Here is a 20,663-nt window from a genome sequence, read left to right as displayed (position 1 = left end):
GCGAGGGTGGCCCGAGAAATTTTACCGTTGGGTTCTGGCCAGCTCGTTGCACGGTGTGTGAGGTCAAGCTGTAAGCGCCAAGATGGAGAAATCCCCTTTTTATATCACGCTACCATCCAATGCTTCGAAGGACATGTTCCCAGACAATCAGATTTCTAGTTATACAGTGAAACTGGCAAAGCCAGTGGATTTGAAAGGACACTGGGAGGTGGCACTAACGGAAATACAGTACCCTAGAACTTGGAATACATTTACAAAGTCCGATGTTAAATTTCATATAAAGAGCCCTCAGGATGCCCTGACCTTTCCCCTGACTTTCCCACATGACTATTACCCAACCGTAGCGACGGTGATCGAGGCCATCAACAAATCTATAAGCAGCGTTGAAGAGTATGCGAATATATATCTGGTATTGGATTACGTTAGAAGAAAAGTCTTTCTTAAAGCCCCTGAGTATGATACTAGGTTTAAATGTAGTGGTAAATTACACCAGATTTTAGGGAACGTACAACATGTGCAAAAGCAGGTGGATCCAGACCCTACATGCCCAGATATTAACGGCGGATTTTATACACTCTACGTTTATAGCGATATTGTAGAACCGCAGAGGGTCGGGGACAGTTATTCACCTTTGTTGAGGTGGGTCCCTGTGCAGGGCGAAAATAACACGATGGTTAATATGCAACATCACAAACTCGACTATGTGGCAATTTCTAAAAACCATTTTGACACTATAACCATCATGGTGTACAAAGATCAGTCGGAGCCGGTTGCCTTTAAATACGGGAAAGTTATTGTTAAGCTTCATTTAAGACCCCGGCGCGAAGGTGACTATTAGACAGCTGCGATGGTCATCATGAAAACCTTCGGGGATCCATCTATGTACAGGGACTATTATAGAGTTCAGGCTGGGTATGGAGGCCACCCGCCCTACTTTCAAGGGGCTCCGGTTATGTATGGGGCTGGATTGGGGGGTTTCTTCCGGAGCATGTTTAGGCGAGCCATGCCCTTTTTGAGAAGAGGGTTCAAAATTGCAAAACCTCATGTTAAAGCGGCTGCTACGAACATCGCCCAGGATGTTGTGGGTAGTGTAACGTCTGCGGTAGCCGAGCGTATGAACAGACAGCCCCAAGGAGGAGCTGGGATGATGTATAAAGCGCTTGGTGGTGTTAAAAGGAAGCGAAGGGCTTCGAGGCGTAGGGGTCCACCAATGCCCTATAAGAAGCGACAGACTACTTCAAAAGGCCCTCACAAAAGAAGAGCCGTAAGACAGAAGAGATCGACCAAGAAGAAGAAGAGAACTCGTTCTAGTGGGAATATTTTTTAAAACATCGATCATGGCCTTCGTACACTGTGCATCGGGTGAATGCGCCAAATCTGAGTTAGATCTGTTTTCTCTCAAACCCACACAGACCAGCATCGAAAACAGTTTTTTCATGGAAGTGTCGCCTATGGCCGCTCTGACATTCCCTTGCACCGATAGAGTTTTATGTGTCGGGGTCCACGGAGATGTACCTTGATCTCAACAACACTCTTCTGCACCTCGTCTGTAAAATTACCAAAGCGAATGGTGCCAACATCGAGGCTGATGCTAGAGTGGCACCGATTGCCTACCCCATCACAACAATGTTTAATCAAGTGGACATTAACCTAGGCGATCGCCTCGTCACGCAGAGTGATAACATGTATGCCTACAGGGCCTACATAGAGAGTATTCTAAATTATAGTTGCGACGCGCTGGACACACATCTTTCAGCGGGGCTCTTCTACAGAGATACCGAAGCGCATTTGGAGAACACGGCTTTGGACGGGGACAACAAGGGTTTTAAAAAAAGAGCCAGCTTCGTTGCCGGCAGTAGGCAGTTTGACCTCCTGGGGTGCGTACATTCAGACCTTTTCTTCCAAGACAAACTGTTAGTCAATGGTATAGATCTTAAGATCAAACTCAATCGTAACAAGGACGCTTTCTGTCTCATCAGCGGTGATTCAGAGCAGTATAAACTGGTTATATTGTCCGCAAGCCTGTTTGTAAAGAGAGTGAAAGTGTCCCCGAGTGTCAGACTGGCCCATGCAGAAGCTTTACAATTATCGAACGCCAAGTATGCCATTGAAAGAGTTGCTCTGAAGATATTCAGCATCCCCGCCGGAACCCGATTAACGCAGCAGCAGAATCTATTTCTGGGGCAATTACCGAAACTCATCATCATAGGGTTTGTGGACAATACCGCTTTTAGTGGCCTCTACAACTCAAACCCTTTCAACTTCAAACACTACGATATCAACTATGCCGCTTTGGTTCACGAGGGAGCCGTGATACCCGCAAAACCTTTCACGCCGAATTTTGGAACATCAAATTTTGTCCGGGAATATCTCGGTCTGGTCTCGATAACGGGGAAACAGCTGCGGGACTCTGGAGTAGTTGTTTCAAGAGAAGGGTATGCTGCCGGCTATACGCTGTTTGCGTTCGACCTGACGCCTGACATGGAAGACGGTGACCACTACAACCTGATCAAAACCGGAAATCTAAAAGCGGAAATACGTTTTACACATGCGCTGGCGGCCAATGTGAACATGGTTGTGTTCTCGGTATTCAACAGCGTTATCCAGGTCAACCACGCCCGTCAGCTTATGTTTGACTACCATTAAAAGAGTGTAAAATAAAAAATATATATATATTTTTTTTTTAAATATATATAAAATGGACACTACGGAGATACGGGACTTCTTAAGTAGACATAAATATGCTAAGAAATACTTTCTAGGGGTATTCCCTAGCGATGGACTACCTGAAAAGATAGGTCCAGAAAGGCCACGAACCCTCGTCTTTAACACCGATCCCCATTACAAGGGTGGTACACATTGGGCGGCTCTGTTTCTGGATGTGAACACGGTTATAGTGTTTGATAGTTTAGCCGAGTTCCCTGAGCATAGTATTTATACAAAGCCGATATTCAAATATGTAAAAAAAGCATCACCCACGGTTGTGTATAACAAACTACGTGTGCAGGATCCTATGGCCATCACATGTGGGGAACATTGTATATACTTTATTAGTAAAATGTCTGAAGGTATGACGTTTAGAATTTTTTTAAATCTGTACTCAGATGATCTAGTAAACAACGACGGTGTTGTTATGAAATATATGAATGAAAACTCCAGGACAATGTTGCACGTTGTTAAAGCAGAATATGGTCTTTGTCAAAAGTGTAAGGTATTGTAAATCCGCTATTTGTACTTATGAGTGCCTAAAATAAAATAAACATCTTAAACATGATTTCATCCTAGGCCTTTTTTTTTTTATTCACACTGCGCACATTTTCAGACCATTTATAAACAAACAAAAAAAAAAAAAAGATGTCAGACTACTGATGAAAATTAAAAAGTGTTTATTACAAACCTGTTTCAACACAAACATTTACAAGGTTAAACATATAAAATGAAGCACAATTTTTCGAACCGCAAAAACTTTTAACAAAAACTGTACAGGGGTGCAAAATTAAAGCGGTAGCTAGGTGTTCATTTTGAATAGTCTCTTTTTAGGCCCCATAGGAAGAGCAACACTGTTCCGTGCGGGTGTTAGTTGTGGAAAGAAATGCAATGTCGATATAGCGGGGCTCCTTGTAAAAACAGCGGTGGTCGGATCTTTTAAACTTTCAAGCTTACGCCGATTCTCTGCATTTCCGATAATCGTTGAGGGAATGTTGAGCTCCGCAGCTGCACTTAGGAACTGCTCCCAACCTCTAGGAGCGTCTTGTGTCGATAGGGTTTTACCGTGTGTGAGACCCCTGACCAGATCATACATATGGGAACCAGCAACCGGCTGCCCTTTGTAAACAAATTCACCCCGGTTGTTTCAAGTGGTCAAATCTTTAGTAGCAGTCATTTTACTGAGCAACATTTGAGCAGCCCCTCTATATTTCTGACTGATATTTTTTAAAAGGTCTAAGACAAAGGCATCAGTTGCGGGTGTGGGTCCTCTGTCTTGAGACGCCATAGAGGGTCCTGGCTGCTGTTCAGCATCTGGGGTATACAGCGTCAGTTTGTTTTTTTCAGAGGTTAGTTGCTTGTAGTACTGTAGAAAGTTTTGAAGGGCTCCAGAGTAAAGCCCTGCTTTGTCGTGGGGTTTTAAATCAGTTCGGTTCAAAATGGCTTTGATTTCAGAATCGAGACGCTGCGTTTCGTTTTTGCGAATGTCCCAGACATCAGTGTTAGAAGGGCCCAGATGTTCCAGCTGTTGCCGTGGTACGAGGTACATTTTGTGGGCGTGCTCCATCAGGATCTCGACAGTAGCCCTGTGATTAGGGGTATAGCTATACCTAGCACCGACCCTATAAAGCCTCCAGACTGTTTGAACAGTTTTCTTTTGGAAAGGAGCGATGCCCTCTTATTGCTGAGCTTCTTAATAATGTGGCGCTTCTTCTTCAGAACGCGGAACTGGTTCGTTGATATCGGGACATTACCTTTTAGGGTGTTTAGGGCCATTTCTGAAATGGCGGCCACTAAATCGTCCAAGGTAGCGCAAAAGATTGCTTTTCTTTTCGAGGGGCTGGCTGTGATCAGCATTTTTTAGGAGGCCTAAATTACGCTGCAACCTCGCAGACATTGTGGGGTCCTTATATTACAAGGTTTAGAGTGTAAATGTTATAAACATCTTTTTACTTGTTCTTTTTATAGGTTTTGGGCCCTGTTTTAGGTGTGTAAGCGACAGGGAAGTCAGGTGGTAGTATACCGGCTCGTAGTCTGTAGTCTTCAAGAGAGTTGGGTTTTAAATCCACCAGTAAGTAGCCGTGGGGTTTTGCTGTAGCATCGTTAAAGGCCTCCATGAAAAACTGGGTGTTTCCGGGGTACATTTGTTTAGCTATAATTGAGATCTGAAGTATGTCTCAGGGGTTTTTAAATAAGACCAGGTATGAGGCGTTGAGAGTTATGGACCGGCTGCTCTTGCCCTTGTAAATCAAGTTCTGCACTATATAGCATATGCTCAGATTACGGTGGTGTGAATATTGCGTAAAAGCCCGTTCAATCTCGGGGTGGTCCCTGCCTTCACGCATGAGGTCATCCACCACGACCATGTATACAAGTTGTTTTGGTAACAAGTCATCGTCGTTGAGATTATCGGGGATGCCTTCTATAAACCGGATGTGTGGGAACTTTAGGGTGAGCTCTGTGTAAAGATCCTGCCAGCATGAATAAAGCCACACGATGTTGTTAGGGGTCTGAGATAAAACACCAGGAGCGTTTTCTACCAGTTTCTTTATAAAAAAAACTTTTACCGCTATTGGAGGGACCAGCTAAAACGCAGGAGAATGGGTGTTGTAGTCTGGTGTCCATATTTGGGTGGAGTTTGAGCCTCTAATGTCTTTTAGTAATCGTAAGGCAGTGTTTTGTAGTCCGATGTGAGGACCCGTTTGTCAAACACTACTCTTAAGGTTTTATACATCGGTTGGGTTGTAATTTCCCACTTTCTCTTGGACCTGACTATGCTCGGGTGGTTTACGACAATGGCTTTGCTATTTTTTTGATCGCTCGAGACGGAGTATTCGTGCACCAGACCCTTCAGACTGTCAAAGTTTATTTTAATCGTATTGTTGACATTTAAAGTGATACCTTTGACTTTCATGCAAACCTTGTTGTTTGAGGTCTTATAACTGTACGTCTTAGGGCCTGATGAGGTAAATTCTTGTATATACTCCCCCTTTTCGAGCTCGCTGGTCAAATCCCCTAGATAATCACCCAGCGGAGGATCTTCATCACACTCTTTACTCACAAAGATAACCGAGTCAGTGTCATGGTACAAACACCGTTCCTGAAGCTTGTCCAGCAACTTGTAAAGCTCTAGCCTGGCGTGAGCGGTTGTGAAGCAGGCTATAAAGATGTTTATATTGTTTCACGTTGTGGGGTACTCTTTGGCGTATTTACAGCATAGAACGGCCGTCTCGTCGTCAATAAATTCACAACTGGATATGTCATAAACCGGTGTGAATATATACTTAAAAAGCTCATCTGGATCTGTGACGATGGATGTGTTTGACAAATTGGTACGCTGTGCGAACGTTCCCCACAAGGAATTGAGACAGAGCTTAGCTAGCTGACGGCGGGCGGGGTTAACCTTAATGAACGCAGGTCTCAGTTTAATACCCTCGCGAGCTTTGTAATCAGCGATATACTTTTTCTTTGAGGGCTCATCGACACACCAGTCTGAATACCCTGAGGCCTCCTGCTTGTCTCTGAGAAACAAGTTGATGTACTCAGAAAAGAGCTGGGTGGTTGTGTTTGGAAAGTGCCAGACTTCCATGATTTTACCTAGATGATACCCCTTCTCTAGGGCCGTCTGCACCTTGATGGTACACCAAGTCCCTTCCAGCATCTTCTGCTCATCACTATGGAGGCATTCACTAAGCTGTTTACTTTCAGCGCAGGTTCGGCATAGGGGGAACATTAGCTTACCGTCGACTCTGTAAGGGAGCACCTGAAAGTAAAGTTTCCGCGGAGGGTGAATCTGACACTTAATGATTCCAAAATACTCTTTGAGAGGTTTAAAGTTCCTGTATATGATTGTAGGATGGCCCACAGGGTACAACTTCACCTTGTTCACAAACGGATATACACTTGTGAAGTCGTAGTAATGTATTTTCTCATCTGGTCCAGCTACGCGGTACAATTGAATGGCGTTTGTACGACCGCCGAATAAGGTGTCACGGGGTTCCAACGGTGAAGGTAACTGCTGGCTCTTAATAAAAGTGCTCAGTTCACCATCTTTCGATAGCTCAAATACCCAATCATGTTCCCAGAGAGTTCTCAGAACAAACCCACAACTCTCAATATACTGCGCCTTCGCCATAGTCCGGCGGTGCAGATGTTCAAACGTGGTGCACTGCAGTCTATTAAACTCATGGGGCTTGTAACACTGAGGACACCCGTGGTAAAAACACCAGTTGAACTCAAAGGCGGTTGGCACACCGTTAATTAATGCATACCCGTCTAGATAGTAGCGACCCAGACGGTATTCGCCGCCCTTCAAAGCGTGCTGAATGAAGATGCTCTCATTCGCAGAGACGTACATGAGCCACTGAATAGAGGGGGTGGAGTAACGTTTCTGCTTGCCGTTATAGAGGTCAGGTGGTACTAAGGCGATAGTTCCATACAATAAAAACATGTGTTTATAAATAGACATACACATTGAAGCCAGAGTAATGTTTTGAAATGGGTCCAGGTATACTGTTATTTTTTTATTTTTTTTACTCTTGCGTGATTTGGTTTTAATAAACCGGACCCGCTTCATCATCGTCACCACAACATCTCTGAAAAGGTTGCATGCTTTTCGCAGTATCATAACATCGGCCTGACAGTATGCTTTCAATTCAGTTTGAAAATGAAACACTTTTTCACGGTTTTCATCGTACCACTGTAGAAAACTCTCTTTTTCAGAGGGCATCATGTACTCGTAACCATAACTGTCGGGCGGAGGCATAGGCCCACTGTAATTCTGATTAGCCCAGGTGTTAAAAAAGTGAGGGAAATAACCTTTACAGCCTTCAAACCCAAAGGCTTTTGGCAGTTTGCTCAACTTCATGGGCAGAAAATTCAAGGTGTCTATGAACCTAATGTCATAAGGCACAACCTTAAGCAGCATTAGTTTGAAACCTTGGGTTATGAGACTAACGGGCAGCTTTTCACGTTTCAGGTCACGGATAATGAAGAATGAGTCATATGCTTTGGAGTTGTGAGCCAGAAATGTATAATTCTGGTATCGCGGTTGCATGAACGTGTTGAGGAAATCATTCACGCATGACCGTCCTTCAAACTCCCAGCTCCCATCACCTGTTAGATGGTGGGCGTAAATATAGTTTGGCTGGTGCACCCCGTCTCTTGCGTACACTCTATATCAAATACGATATAGTCTTCTGTTTTTTTCTGGTGGTGACTTCTGAGCATGTAACACTCATGTGTTGTTCCGGCTATAAAAGCCTCTGTACACCTATGGCATTGCATACCTTTACATTTGTGATCGACAGGCTTGTAGCGACCGCAAGCCCCATAGTCGGCTTTAAGAACACATTGGGCTAGGCCGATGTGCGTGTTTAAGCAGTCTTGCGACCGACAAAACAGCTTGCACGTTGTGCAGTTCACTTTCTGAGCATCGTCATTGACACATCCGTCCCTCTGACACATTTTACAGTGTAATTCACACTGATGTTTGGTCCGATTGTTGTATATGTGATCGCAATGCTCGCACACATACTTGGCTCCTAGAAAACCCTTCAGGTTCAAGACACCGTAAAAGTGGTTTTCATGATGTAGCACATACACGGTCTTGTTTTTCACACCTTCATTGGTAGTGAAGTACTTCAAAGGACCGGCGTGGTATAGAACTTTAACCGTCACGGCAAAGTGGTTCTCAAAAAGTCCCAGGTCCCCAAAACCTACCATTTTGTCAGCCGGTATCTGAAGCGCCTCATGTGCTGCTACAGCCATCGACATAATAACGGCGTCTGGGGTAGAGCGGTCCATCAATAAGCCTGCAATGCTTGCGGCCAGACACATGTTGGTAACTCCGGTATTAAAATCGAGCAACCAACAAGATTTCTTGCCGATGATTTTACTGTACATAACGCTCTTTAATGTTCTGGAAGCACCACCCTCGCGACCCCTAACAACGAGGGCGATGATTCTAAAGGACCCGTACGCCAGTAATTCACCCTTGCTCTGTAAAAGTTTAGATAGGTTTTCTAAAAACGTTACAGCGTCAAACACATCCCGAGACGACCGTCTGGTGAACAGGGGACTATTGAGACCCTGTCCCTGAAAACGCATCTGAAAGAAATCATTAGGACCCACATCGTGTAACAATCGTTCGATTAGCGTTTGCACAGCCTGCTGTATACCTATAACGCCATGATCTGAGGAGTGTAGGCGATCTAGGTTAACGAACTTAAACTCCTCATAGTGTTCTGTAGCGTTAAACCGCTCTACAACTTGACTATACCGTCTCACACTTTCCATAAATACTGGTTCTGAAGCCTCAGTTTGAGAATTACTGGTTGTTGGAGAGCTCACGGGGTATGGTTAGATGTAGGTGTGTTTTTAGACCTTCTGGTGACACAGAGTCTGGCTTTCTTTAACTTTTTTATTACAAGCTTGCGGTTTCTAGTGCTACCAAGCCACTTTGGCTTCTTATGGGCCCATCTGGTTTTTGGTAACTGACCCCCGCCGATATGAACAATATTTGGGTTGTTTACAAGTGGTGACACTGACACTACACCTACTTCGGGTGGGGCTCCTTCAGATTGTTTAAGGCTGAGACTGCTCGGACCAACACCCCCAGAGGGCCTGTAAAGACCATCAACACCTCCTAACTGTATATTTTGAGGTCTTATGGGCGGTGGTTTTGGGGGTTGACATGACCTCTGACTTTTGAGCGCTCGTAAAACTCTTAGAGCTCTACTAAGCAGGTGCTGTGGCTTCTTTTCATATTTAGACCTAGGCCCATTGTACTGGTAAATGTTGCTCTAACATTCCCCGTGTATGTACGCTCGCCTAGTCACAATGGTATGTTAGCCATGGCTACAACTGTTGAAGCGCAAGTTTGGGCCATTGTGTTTCTACACCGAGCCATCAGCTGTTTTAAAGCCTTTATGCTAGCTCTGGATGCCCCTGTATTACAGTCGTTCTTACACAATTTTAAAGTTTTTAGACGGAGTTGGAATTTTAATTGTCTTAACGACTGATGTATTTCTTTAATGTAGCTGTCTAGAACTCTAGTACGGTTTGAAAGGTTGGTTTCAAGGCCAGTACTTGTGACATTAGAGGTATGATTGCCAACTCCCTGAGCCCCCCTGTTATAGGACAGTGTCTGGCGTTATCATCCCCATTCACTGTTGATGGATCAGAGCTGGACGTAAAAACAGGGTTCCAGTGTGAACATCCAGGAGTTTGAGAGACCTGATCATCGCTCGAGGGTGTTCCAAAACTCTGATTTTGCGTTCCTCTACACCCTATACTGCTGGCGGGGTATATTGATGAGGATGGTGAAGACCACTGCGCACAGGCACTTGGTGTAGGACTGGTGGGGTCGTATGCCCCCGGGGGTGTATAGGGGGACATCAGACATGGGGAGGTTAAATGTTTATCGTAATAACTGATGGCCGCTGATGTAGAGGCAGTGCTGTGGCTGGGTGCTGCTGATTGAGACCCTACTGATTGTAACCCTGAGGGGCTCGTCTTAGAAGTGTCACAAGTGGATGCCGGGGCTTCAGAACTCTGGGTAGTACCAGCTAGAGCCTTAAGAAGTCCTATACAATGGGAATAAGGATCCTCTACAGGATGATCATTTTCCAATGACGAGTCATGTAACAGGGATGGGTTAGTTGTACAACCTGGAGGGGCTAGAGCGTTGACAGACACCCCTGTATTAGAACGCTGGGACATAGGTGGAACCGGCTGCACCTTAACAACATTTTTAAAAGACAGGTCTAAAGGCCCAGATTGTAGCTCAGGGTTCTGGAACTTCTTCCTACGACTCTTTAAGGACAACCGATTTATTTTAGGACTGCTGCACTGTTTTGGGGGCCCTCCAGAGGCCTCACACGGTACAAACTGTTGGGCGTTAGGTGATGTAGGAACGATAATGTCAGTTTGTCCACGCCCCATCCCCGGGGTAGTTGTTGCAGAAGTGTTCGCTGTACTGGGCATGCCCTTTATGGCGGTTGGTGTGGTGTAGTTAAGAGTTGTACCAGGACCATGATCGGTGGCTGTAGAGCGGTTGCAGGGAGGGTCTTGGTGGTCGGGGTGGTTCACGAGTACCGATGGCGTTGTGGGGTTTTGAGCAGTCCCAGTGTTGACCTTTAAAGACGACAGCCGCTGTTTAGTCTGATGGCAGGCGTCTCCGAAGCTCATGTGTGATGATTCTAGGATGTAAAGATAGCAAAATACATATTAGGGATTGTTATAGATGCTATACCTATGGGGGTGAAAGACGTTTAGACACACTAAGGATTGTATACACCAGACTCTACATTTTCTAAAACTCACCTTGGGTTTTCCGGCTTGAAAGTCCCTTCTTAATAGGCGGGCCGTCCTTAGACACAGGCGCATTCCTTTTGCGGGGCTGGTTTTTAAGCTTTGCATTCAAATTCCGGGTCGCTTCTTCCATAGGGGCCCCTCGGGATAAAAAGCAAAAAAAATATATATAATTTTACAATTACAATATAATACATAAACTATAAGAACTCACTGAGGTGGCCAAATATAGGGCTGATTGTTGGGCCTTTTAGGTTTTCAAGGGGGTTACAAAAAGAACCCTAATATCTACCTGCAGAAGCGTTATCCTGCAACAATGTGCTGGACCCATCTTGAACATGAAGGATTTGTTGGAGAGAAGCAATCGCACACCTGAGTTCTGCATCATAACCTATACAAACACGCGGGGGCCCCTTAGAGGTAAAATAAAAAAATAACAATCCTGACAACTCGGTTTAGAATGACCTATGGCCTGTAACTCACCTTGCTGCACGGTCTCCATTTCCACAAGGGACTCCCCAGACTCTTGGAGGTCCTGTGTACAAGAGAGACAGATTTGCCTTTAAACAAACCACATTTCATCTTCTAGGTAGAACCCTTCATAAAAGCATACCAAGTGTTGGACAAAAAAAAAAATATAATAAAAAATAATAATAATTAAAAAATATATACATATATTTATATATAGATTCAAATTGTTGAATCCCTATGTTCTGGAAGTATAAATACATATTGACAACTGTAAAACTTTTCTCAAAAACTATACACGGTTTAATAAACAAATTCCACATGGTGGCGCTCTTGCATAATACAAGCTCTAGGATTGTCTCTATAAGGCATTAATTATATATTTCTAAGAGCTCCACAATCTTTTTTTTTTTTTACTCATATTACACTGCACCCCAATGTCTTTATAATGCCTTATAATTAAACCATTTGTAAAAATATATAACACAGGCCTATTTAAAAAAACATCACAGTTCCTAGAATTTTTACTAGTACATGAGACTGAAAACCGGATCCTAGGAGCCATGCCTGGTTTTCACCTTAGCTGAACAAGGCTGTGAACCATGTATGGGGGCGGAGCTCAGTCTAAACTCCAAGCTGAGCCAGCCCCACCAACACATTTACAGACTTTGTTTAAAAAATGGGCGGATGTGGATGCAGCATGTGTGAGGCTCAGGGTTTTTCAGGACATCAACCTAGGATGCCAGACCCTCCTGAACTACAGTGCGTGAATGGGGGCGTTGGGGGTCTGAGGCTCTTTACCAGGGATAGTTTTGTAATCATTATTATTTTTTATTTATTTCAACATCTTTTATTTTTTTAATTTATGTGATTTTCTTTTTTTTTTAAACGACCTTCTAGACCCCAGGGTCTCCTAAACCCCAGGGCCACGTATATATATATATATATATATATATATATATATATATATATTTTTTTTTAAGGCAGTCCTATGGAGCCCTGGGGAACTCTGAGCCTTGTGCTCAAGGCCATCATGGCCACCCAAACTTTATTTGTATTAAAAAAAAAATATCTGCTGCCTTATGGGGCCTTGGGGGCCAATCCCAAGGCCCCCAGAGGCACCGTGTACTGCAACCTTGTTTTTTTTTTACATTTATTTATATTTGTATGGGCCCTAGGGCCCAAGCGCGCATGGTCAGGGCCCCACAGACCCTGGCCACGCGCCATTACTCCGTCTTTTTTTTTTTTTTTTAAACAAACGCCGCACTATGGCGGCTAGCGACCGACTCACTGAGGCCTCGGGAACACCACGAGGCCTCTGTGAGCCGGTCGGAAGAAGGTTTAATTACAGAGAATGCCGCTGAAAACACGCGCGGCATTCTCTGTAATTAAACCTCCCGGGCTGCTCTCAGAAGCCGCTGGGGTATTCCCCAGCGGCTTCTGAGAGCCGCCTTGCTGAAACCCTGAGATGTGGGTCTCCGAGCCTGCAGACGCCGGGAGACCCGCGCTATCAAGGTAGCAGATCTCTCTGCTCAGAGGCAACGCTGCCTCTGAGCAGAGATCTGCTACCTTGATATCGCGGGTCTCCGGGCGTCTGCAGCCTCGGAGACCAGCGTTATAGTTATGGCCAAAGCGGCTCTCAGACCCACGTGGGCTCTGAGAGCCGCTTTGGCCATAACTATAAAGCGGGTCTCCGAGGCTGCAGACGCCCGGAGACCCGCGTTATAGTTATGGCCAAAGTGGTTCTCAGACCCACGTGGGTCTGAGAGCAAGGCTGAATAAGTTAATAAATGGCCTCCCCAGAGTGTAGGACGGCTCTGGGGTGGCGCATTATTAACTTTTTCAGCGCTGCTCTCAAACCCACGTGGGTCTGAGAGCAGCGCTGAAATACTTAATAACGAGCCTCCCCAAAGCCGCGCTGCACTCTGGGGAGGCACGTTATTAACTATTTCAGCGCTGCTCTCAGACACATGTGGGTCTGAGAGCAGCCGGAAAAACTTAATAACAGGCCTCCCCGGAGTGCAGGTCGGCTCTGGGGAGGCCTGTTATTAACTTTTTCCGAGCTGCTCTCAGAGGCCCCGTGCACTCTCAGAGCAGCCGGGAAAAAGTTAATAACGGGTCTCCCCAGAGTGCAGGACGGCTCTGGGGTGTCCCATTGTTAACTTTTTCCGGCTGCTCTCAGGGCCCATGGGGGTTCTGAGAACAGCTCGGAAAAAGTTAATAGCAGGCCTCCCCAGAGTGCAGAACGGCTCTGGGGTGTCCCATTATTAACTTTTCCAGCTACTCTCAGAGTCTACGGGGGCTCTGAGAGCAACTCGGAAAAAGTTAATAATGGGACACCCCCAGAGTGCAGGACAGCTCTGGAGAGCTTTGGGGTGCAAGGTTATTCATTTTAGATCTCTGCATCCAGCAACGCTGAGAGCAGAGTTCTAAAATGAATAACCTTGCACCCCAAAGCTCTCCGCCTAAACACACTACTGCTGCAATTAATTGTGGGAGCACAGAATTCTGTGGCCATACAATAAAATACACATAAAAAAATACATACAGATCCCCACAACAACCCTGTACAAATTAAATACAGCCACACCAAAAAAATACAGGCAGCTACATAACCCCTGAACCATCATGTACACATTAAGCACGCCATACAGCCAACAAAATAAGTGCAACCACGCAAAAATAAAGGCCTATACATAGCACAAGACCCCCACAAGTACCAATTAAGCATGGCCAGCAGCCCCCAAAATAAGTGCAGCCCCTCAAAAATACATGCCCATACATAGCCCCTGAACCAGAAAGTACAAATTAAACCTTGGCTCCACCCCACAAAACAATTGCAGACCATCAAAACTACATGCAACTGCATAACACCAGAACCCATGAATACAAATTAAGCATGGCCATCAGCCCACAAAATAAGTCCAGACCCTCAAAAATACATGCCCATACACAGCCCCAGAACCAGCAAGTACAAATTAAGCCTTGGCTCCACCCTACAAAATAAGTGCCAACCCTCAAAAATACCGACAGATACATAGCCCCAGAACCTACAAGTACAAATTAAGCCACGCCGCCATCCCGCAAAATGAGTGCAGACCATCAGAAACTCATGTAAATGCTCAACATAAGAACCCGCATGTACAAATTAAGCAGTACCAATACACCCCACAAAATAAGTGCGCTCACGCAAAAATACAGACAAATACATAGCACACGACCCCCACAACTACCAATTAAAAGAACACCATCCCACAAAATGAGTGCAGATTTTCAAAAATACATGCCCATACATAGTCCCAGAACCAGCAGGTACAAGTTAAGCATTACCAATACAGTCCCCAAAATAAGTGCGCCCCCGTAAAAATACAGACATATACATAACACAAGACCCTACAAGTACCAATTAAACATAATCATCCCACAAAGTAATTACAGTATCTCAAAAATACACTAATAGCTTTAAATCTTTTTTTTTTTTTTTTTTTTTAAAACAGGCATTTTACATCTCTATGTATAGTTAAACAGGTTGGGCATAATGTCATTGTTCAACTATAGTAAAACACATACACACACCACACTGTTACAGACCTTAAGTAGAAGATGTTTAGGAACACCAGTCTGAGCTCTGCCCTTCCTGTTTCCAGCCATGATGTCCTGATGCTCCCCTGCTTGCCACAAATGTCAGTATGTAGTTCAGAAAAAAGAGGTCTGTGAAGGTGGGGGGTTCTTATACAAGACTCACAATGGTAATTATGCCTTGGCTCTGTGATTGGTGGGACCTGGAAATAGACATCTGTTATAGGCTGGCAATACTTGGCCTTTGTTTTGTTTCAAACTTTTAATTACTGGGCCAGTTTCTAATTTAGCCTCCACTGTGTCCCCTGGAAAAGACTGTAGGCACACATCTGTTTTAGATTTGCTATGCCCCTCATCCTCTGTTGTGTTTCAAACTTTTAATTACGGGTCCAGTTTCTAATTTAGCCCCCACTGTGACCCCTGGAAAGACTGTAGGCACAAATCTGTTTTAGATTTGCTATGCCACAACATCCTCTGTTGTGTTTCAAACTTTTAATTACAGGGCCAGTTTCTAATTTAGCCCCCACTGTGTCCCTGGGAAAGACTGTAGGCACACAGCTGTTTTAGATTTGCTATGCCCCTCATCCTCTGTTGTGTTTCAAACTTTTAATTACAGGGCCAGTTTCTAATTTAGCCCCCACTGTGTCCCTGGGAAAGACTGTAGGCACACATCTGTTTTAGATTTGCTATGCCCCTCATCCTCTGTTGTGTTTCAAACTTTTAATTACTGGGCCAGTTTCTAATTTAACCCCCACTGTGTCCCTGGGAAAGGCTGTAGGCACACATCTGTTTTAGATCTGCTATGCCACAACATCCTCTTGTGTTTCAAACTTTTAATTACTGGGCCAGTTTCTAATTTAGCCTCCACTGTGTCCCAGGGAAAGACTGTAGGCACACAGCTGTTTTAGATTTGCTATGCCACAACAACCTCTGTTGTGTTTCAAACTTTTAATTACAGGGCCAGTTTCTAATTTAGCCTCCACTGTGTCCCAGGGAAAGACTGTAGGCACACAGCTGTTTTAGATTTGCTATGCCACAACAACCTCTGTTGTGTTTCAAACTTTTAATTACAGGGCCAGTTTCTAATTTAGCCTACACTGTGTCCCAGGGAAACCCTATAGGCACACAGCTGTTTTAGATTTACCTCTCTAAATTGATAGGCTGGCTCTAACAAAAGCAGCATTTGACCATTCCCACTTTTTTGGATTAGCCAACAGTGTGGAGGTTTGACCAGACCGCCCACTTTGCCGCCCTATGCAGAGGCCCCCTAACAGCCACTTGGGCATGAATGTCTGTCATGTCCAGACCTGTCCCTCTCAAGCTCTGAAACCACTTGCACAACACTAAGGGCCTGATTCTGACCCGAGCACCGCCAACAGGCTGGCGGTGCTCCTCAGGACATTCTGACCGCGGCGGTTCAGGCGCGGTCAGAACAGGAAAACCGGCGGTCTCCCGCCGGTTTTTCGCTGTCCTGCAGAATCCTCCATGGGGATTCTGACACCCCATACCGCCATCCTGTTCCTGGCGGGTCGCCCGCCAGGAACAGGATGCCGGTATGGGGTGTTGTGGGGCCCCTGGGGGCCCCTGCAGTGCCCATGCCAATGGCATGGGCACTGCAGGGGCCCCAGTAAGAGGGCCCCACTTTGTATTTCAGTGTCTGCTTTGCAGATACTGAAATACGCGACAGGTGCCACTGCACCCGTCGCACATACCCACTCCGCCGGCTCCATTCGGAGCCGGCTTCCTCGTGGGGAGGGGTTTCCCGCTGGGCTGGCGGGCGGCCTTCTGGCGGTCGCCCGCCAGCCCAGCGGGAAAGCCAGAATGGCCTCCGCGGTCTTTCGACCGCGGAGCGGCCATATGGCGGCTCCCTCCAGGCGGGCGTCTCCCGCCGCCCGCGGGGGTCAGAATGACCCCCTAAGTCATACTTTTTACATAGCCCATAGGCCAATACCCAGGGGCTAGGACCCACACACAGGGCTAACACGTGATACCATGAGGTCACAAACCACGTGACACCCCCATGCACCCACGTCACTTCCGGGGAGGGCTTTCAGGGACACCGGAAGTCCCAGCCACCGGAAATGACGTCACTTCCGGGGGGCGGGATAACTCACTTTTAATATGGTGATTAAAGGTATCCCTTCCTACTACTGATGAGGCTGGAGGCAGTAGGCTATAGCCGATGAGAGTTTTAAGAGGCCAGATACCCCTTTGGCGAAAGACCGCTGAACAGGATCTGCATGGAGAAGAATATAGTGGGAGCTACAGCAAAGGTCAGGCCATTGGCAATGCACCTCGGGCAGATAGATGAACAGATTAGTCCTGTTCTTCCTTTGATTATCAGAGCAGTTATTAGCCAGATAATTCCATAACCAGAGCAGTTATTGGTCCAAAAATGTCTAAGTCCCAAGTTTTAGATTTTGGATACCTGGTCACCTTTAGCACCACAACTAATGGTCCAGGACTGGAGGGGAACCACTGAGGGAGCTAGGACTCACTCAGACTGGTTCCAAATGCAGCGTCAAGACGGTGGGAGCCTGTTATGTTCCTGTTGCTCTGAACAGTAGGCCAGCAAACTAGCCATTGGTGTCACCCCGGTAGTCCTGTGTTCAAATGCTGAAAAAGAGCTCTAGCAGCAGTGCATGCCCCTGAGGGTTCTAGGCAGGCTCCAGTAAGCAAAGCAGTCCTTCCAGGTTCAGCAAATCAGACTTGTGGAGTACACAGCAGGCCACAGCAAGAGGCGGTCCTCCAAGAGTCCTTCATTAGGTCCAGAAAGTGAAATGAAGAGTGGGTCTGAGGGACCTATTTTTATACCTGGAGCCTTCTTTGAAGTAGTAAACATTTCTAGAGGCTTCTGTTAGAAGGATTGGGAATTTCATGACTCCCCTGCCCTGGTTCCAAGCTTGCTGCAGGGACAAAGCAGTGGTGACAAGCCCTATGTGTGAAGGCAGAGCCCAACCTATTTAGTTGCAAGTGGCACTGTGCCGATCTCTATCCCCCATCATGCCTGTTGATGGCCCATTCAACACACCTAAACCCTTTATGGTGTGACTGTCTGGGAGATATTCAAAAAGTCAAACTTCCAACTATACCTCAACATTTGACCTAGGCTGCGGGTACCAAATAGCAAAGAGCAGAAAATGTCAATGTTCTTAAAGTAGCACTTTCAAAATTGTATTTTAACATCTGACATTACCATTGAAATGATTTTTAATTAAATCTGGGAGTTTTGCACTTCCGGGACATGTAAAACCTAAAGGTTCAGGTCCAACCTTTTAATTACATTTACCCTGCCATATGGGCTACAACGAGCCTACCTTATGGGTGACCTATCTGCAATAAAAGGGGAGTTTAAGGAATGGCAAGGGGTTTATATTGCAAAGTTGAATTGGCAATTTAAAAGTGCATCAGTCTACAATGCCAGGCCTGCGGCATGTTTTAAGGGGCTACCTAAGTGGGTGGTACAATAAGTGCTGCAGGCGCAATAGTAGCATTTAATGTACAGGCCCTGGGTATATGGTAGACCACTCTACAAGACACCTATAAGTAAATTAAATATGCTAATTAGGTGTAAGCCAATTTTACTATGTTTATCGCAGTGAGCACTTCAGCACTGGTTAGTGGTGGTAAAGTGCACAGAGTCCTAAGGCCAGCAAAATGAAGTTCAGATAGAAAATGTAGGGGAAAATGCTAAATGCTTAAGAAAAGACCACCCTAAGGCTGACAGGTCTAACAAACATGATCCTATTCTACCACACTATCAAGTTGTTCTTCTTTGTTTAGCTTTTGCATTTTCATGGACTTTTGGAGTTACCATACTGCACATTGCTCTATTGGTGCTTCAGAGTTGTCTGGTTCTGGTTACATAGTCAACACTTGTATTGCTTCTTTTCTGGAGGAGATCAAGATTGGTTTGATGTTGAAGGGTAATAATATTCTGCAAATGATTCTTCATCTGTATTGGAATTTCTTTGTCGTCAGCTGGACTGGTTGCTATTTTAAGTGATTTTAATTTTGCTGGTGTCAAGGATAATATATCTCGATAGATGGTGAATGTAGATTGTCTCTACAATAGAATCCTTTAGTGTTGCTACTTTCATCATTGGCTCTTTTGTTTTGTAGGAATGTATTCCGGTCAGAACATCAGAAGGCATGTTGCACTTGACATAATTGTTATTCACTCTGTATATTCACTCTTACCTAATTGTTGTAACTTCTTGGACCTGCAGGATTGTCTGAAATTGCTCCTGGAGGAATTATTTCAACTGTGAGCATGTTCCAGTCTTTGGAATCCCTATAACTCTTATATATTGTGTTTACAAGCTCTGTTTTCTCCATCTTCTATTTTATCCAACAAGTATTTGTGGCTCATTTGCAGTTCTTCCAATCTTACTTCAAGTTCATATCTCTGATGCAATCCTTCATGTTTAGCTTCTCCAGGTTTTTCCTCTCTATTTTCTAATTTCTGGAGAGTGATCTAATTCTGATAAAGCTTTGGCAATCTCTTGCCTCAAGCAGGTAATTTTCTTTTTAAATTCCTCCTTAAGGTCATGGATATTTCCCTTTGTGGATGAGACTTCAACAAACATGGAGTTGAAAGATGGTGAGATGGTGTCAAATGTAAATTACTCCAGTGGGTTGCATTACTGGAGTTCATTGGTTTGTTTTGTGACTTTTTTATGTTTAACATTTCTTTAATGTTAAGTGTAAAGGGGTTTCATCTCTGGCTCCAACCATGTTAAGGTTGCAATTATGTAGGAGGCTGGCCTGGTTTGTAGTGGGTACCAAAGGTACTTTCACCTTATACCAGGTCCATGTACCCCCTATTAGTAAAATGCAGTCAGTTTCTAAAAGCCAGGCTCTCAAGGGGTAGTATGGATGAGCAGCCGAGGCCTAACTAGGACACACGCAAAGTGCATGCAATACCACTGTAGTCACACAGTACTCACACACATAAAAGAAAATACTCAGTGTTACAAAACTAACAGTACTTTATTTTGGTGACACAAATGCCAACACTACTATAGAGACTATACTCCCTTAGGATACACATAATATATATACTAGTATGCAGAAATAGCTGTGTAAACAGTTAGAAAACAGTGCAAATAGTGAAAATCACAATAGTTAAAAATGGGCCAAGGGGGAACACAAATCATATACTAAGAAAGTGGAATGCGAAAGTTGGTTTCCCACCTAGGCAAGTAAAGTGTGTAGAGGGGCACTGGGAGTATTATAAAGCACCAAAGGTAAGTAAGAGAACCCACCCCAGAGCCCATGAAAGCAGGAGTAAATCACAGTAACTTTTCTAGAACACACAAGAACACAAGAAAGAAGATAATGCAAGAACCAGAAGAGAATGCAAGACACTGCTGATGGATTCCTGGACCTGAAGACCTGTGAAAGAAGGGGACCAAGTCCAAGAAGCACTGAAGAGTCCAGGGAGAACAGGAGCCCCGGCTAACCTGGATTAAGGTGCAAAAGAAGAAAAACCGGTGAAGAACAACAGTAAGTACTGCACCCAACAAGGTGGATGCGGGTTCCTGATTGGTGCAGACAATGTCTCATGCCAGGTGGCTGATTGCAGTCTGGTTTGC

At 45.0% G+C, this 20,663-nt stretch overlaps 1 protein-coding gene across 1 annotated transcript; it reads right to left on the bottom strand.

Moving 5' to 3' along the window:
* Nucleotides 1–3,369: 3,369 nt before the first annotated feature.
* Nucleotides 3,370–11,218, bottom strand: LOC138295655 (uncharacterized). The gene is made up of 2 exons (XM_069234084.1): nucleotides 11,032–11,218; nucleotides 3,370–10,907 (listed from the first exon to the last, which is right to left on the bottom strand). Exon 2 carries the CDS (start codon nucleotides 7,760–7,762, stop codon nucleotides 5,888–5,890), a length of 1,875 nt encoding a protein of 624 aa, XP_069090185.1. The 5' UTR covers nucleotides 7,763–10,907; nucleotides 11,032–11,218; the 3' UTR covers nucleotides 3,370–5,887.
* Nucleotides 11,219–20,663: the final 9,445 nt, after the last annotated feature.

This window comes from Pleurodeles waltl, chromosome 5, assembly GCF_031143425.1.
Source record: "Pleurodeles waltl isolate 20211129_DDA chromosome 5, aPleWal1.hap1.20221129, whole genome shotgun sequence".
In the NCBI taxonomy this organism is placed as follows: Eukaryota; Metazoa; Chordata; class Amphibia; order Caudata; family Salamandridae; genus Pleurodeles; species Pleurodeles waltl.
The sequence above is the reverse complement of the archived record's forward strand: the minus strand, read 5'-3'. Positions and strand labels throughout refer to the sequence as shown.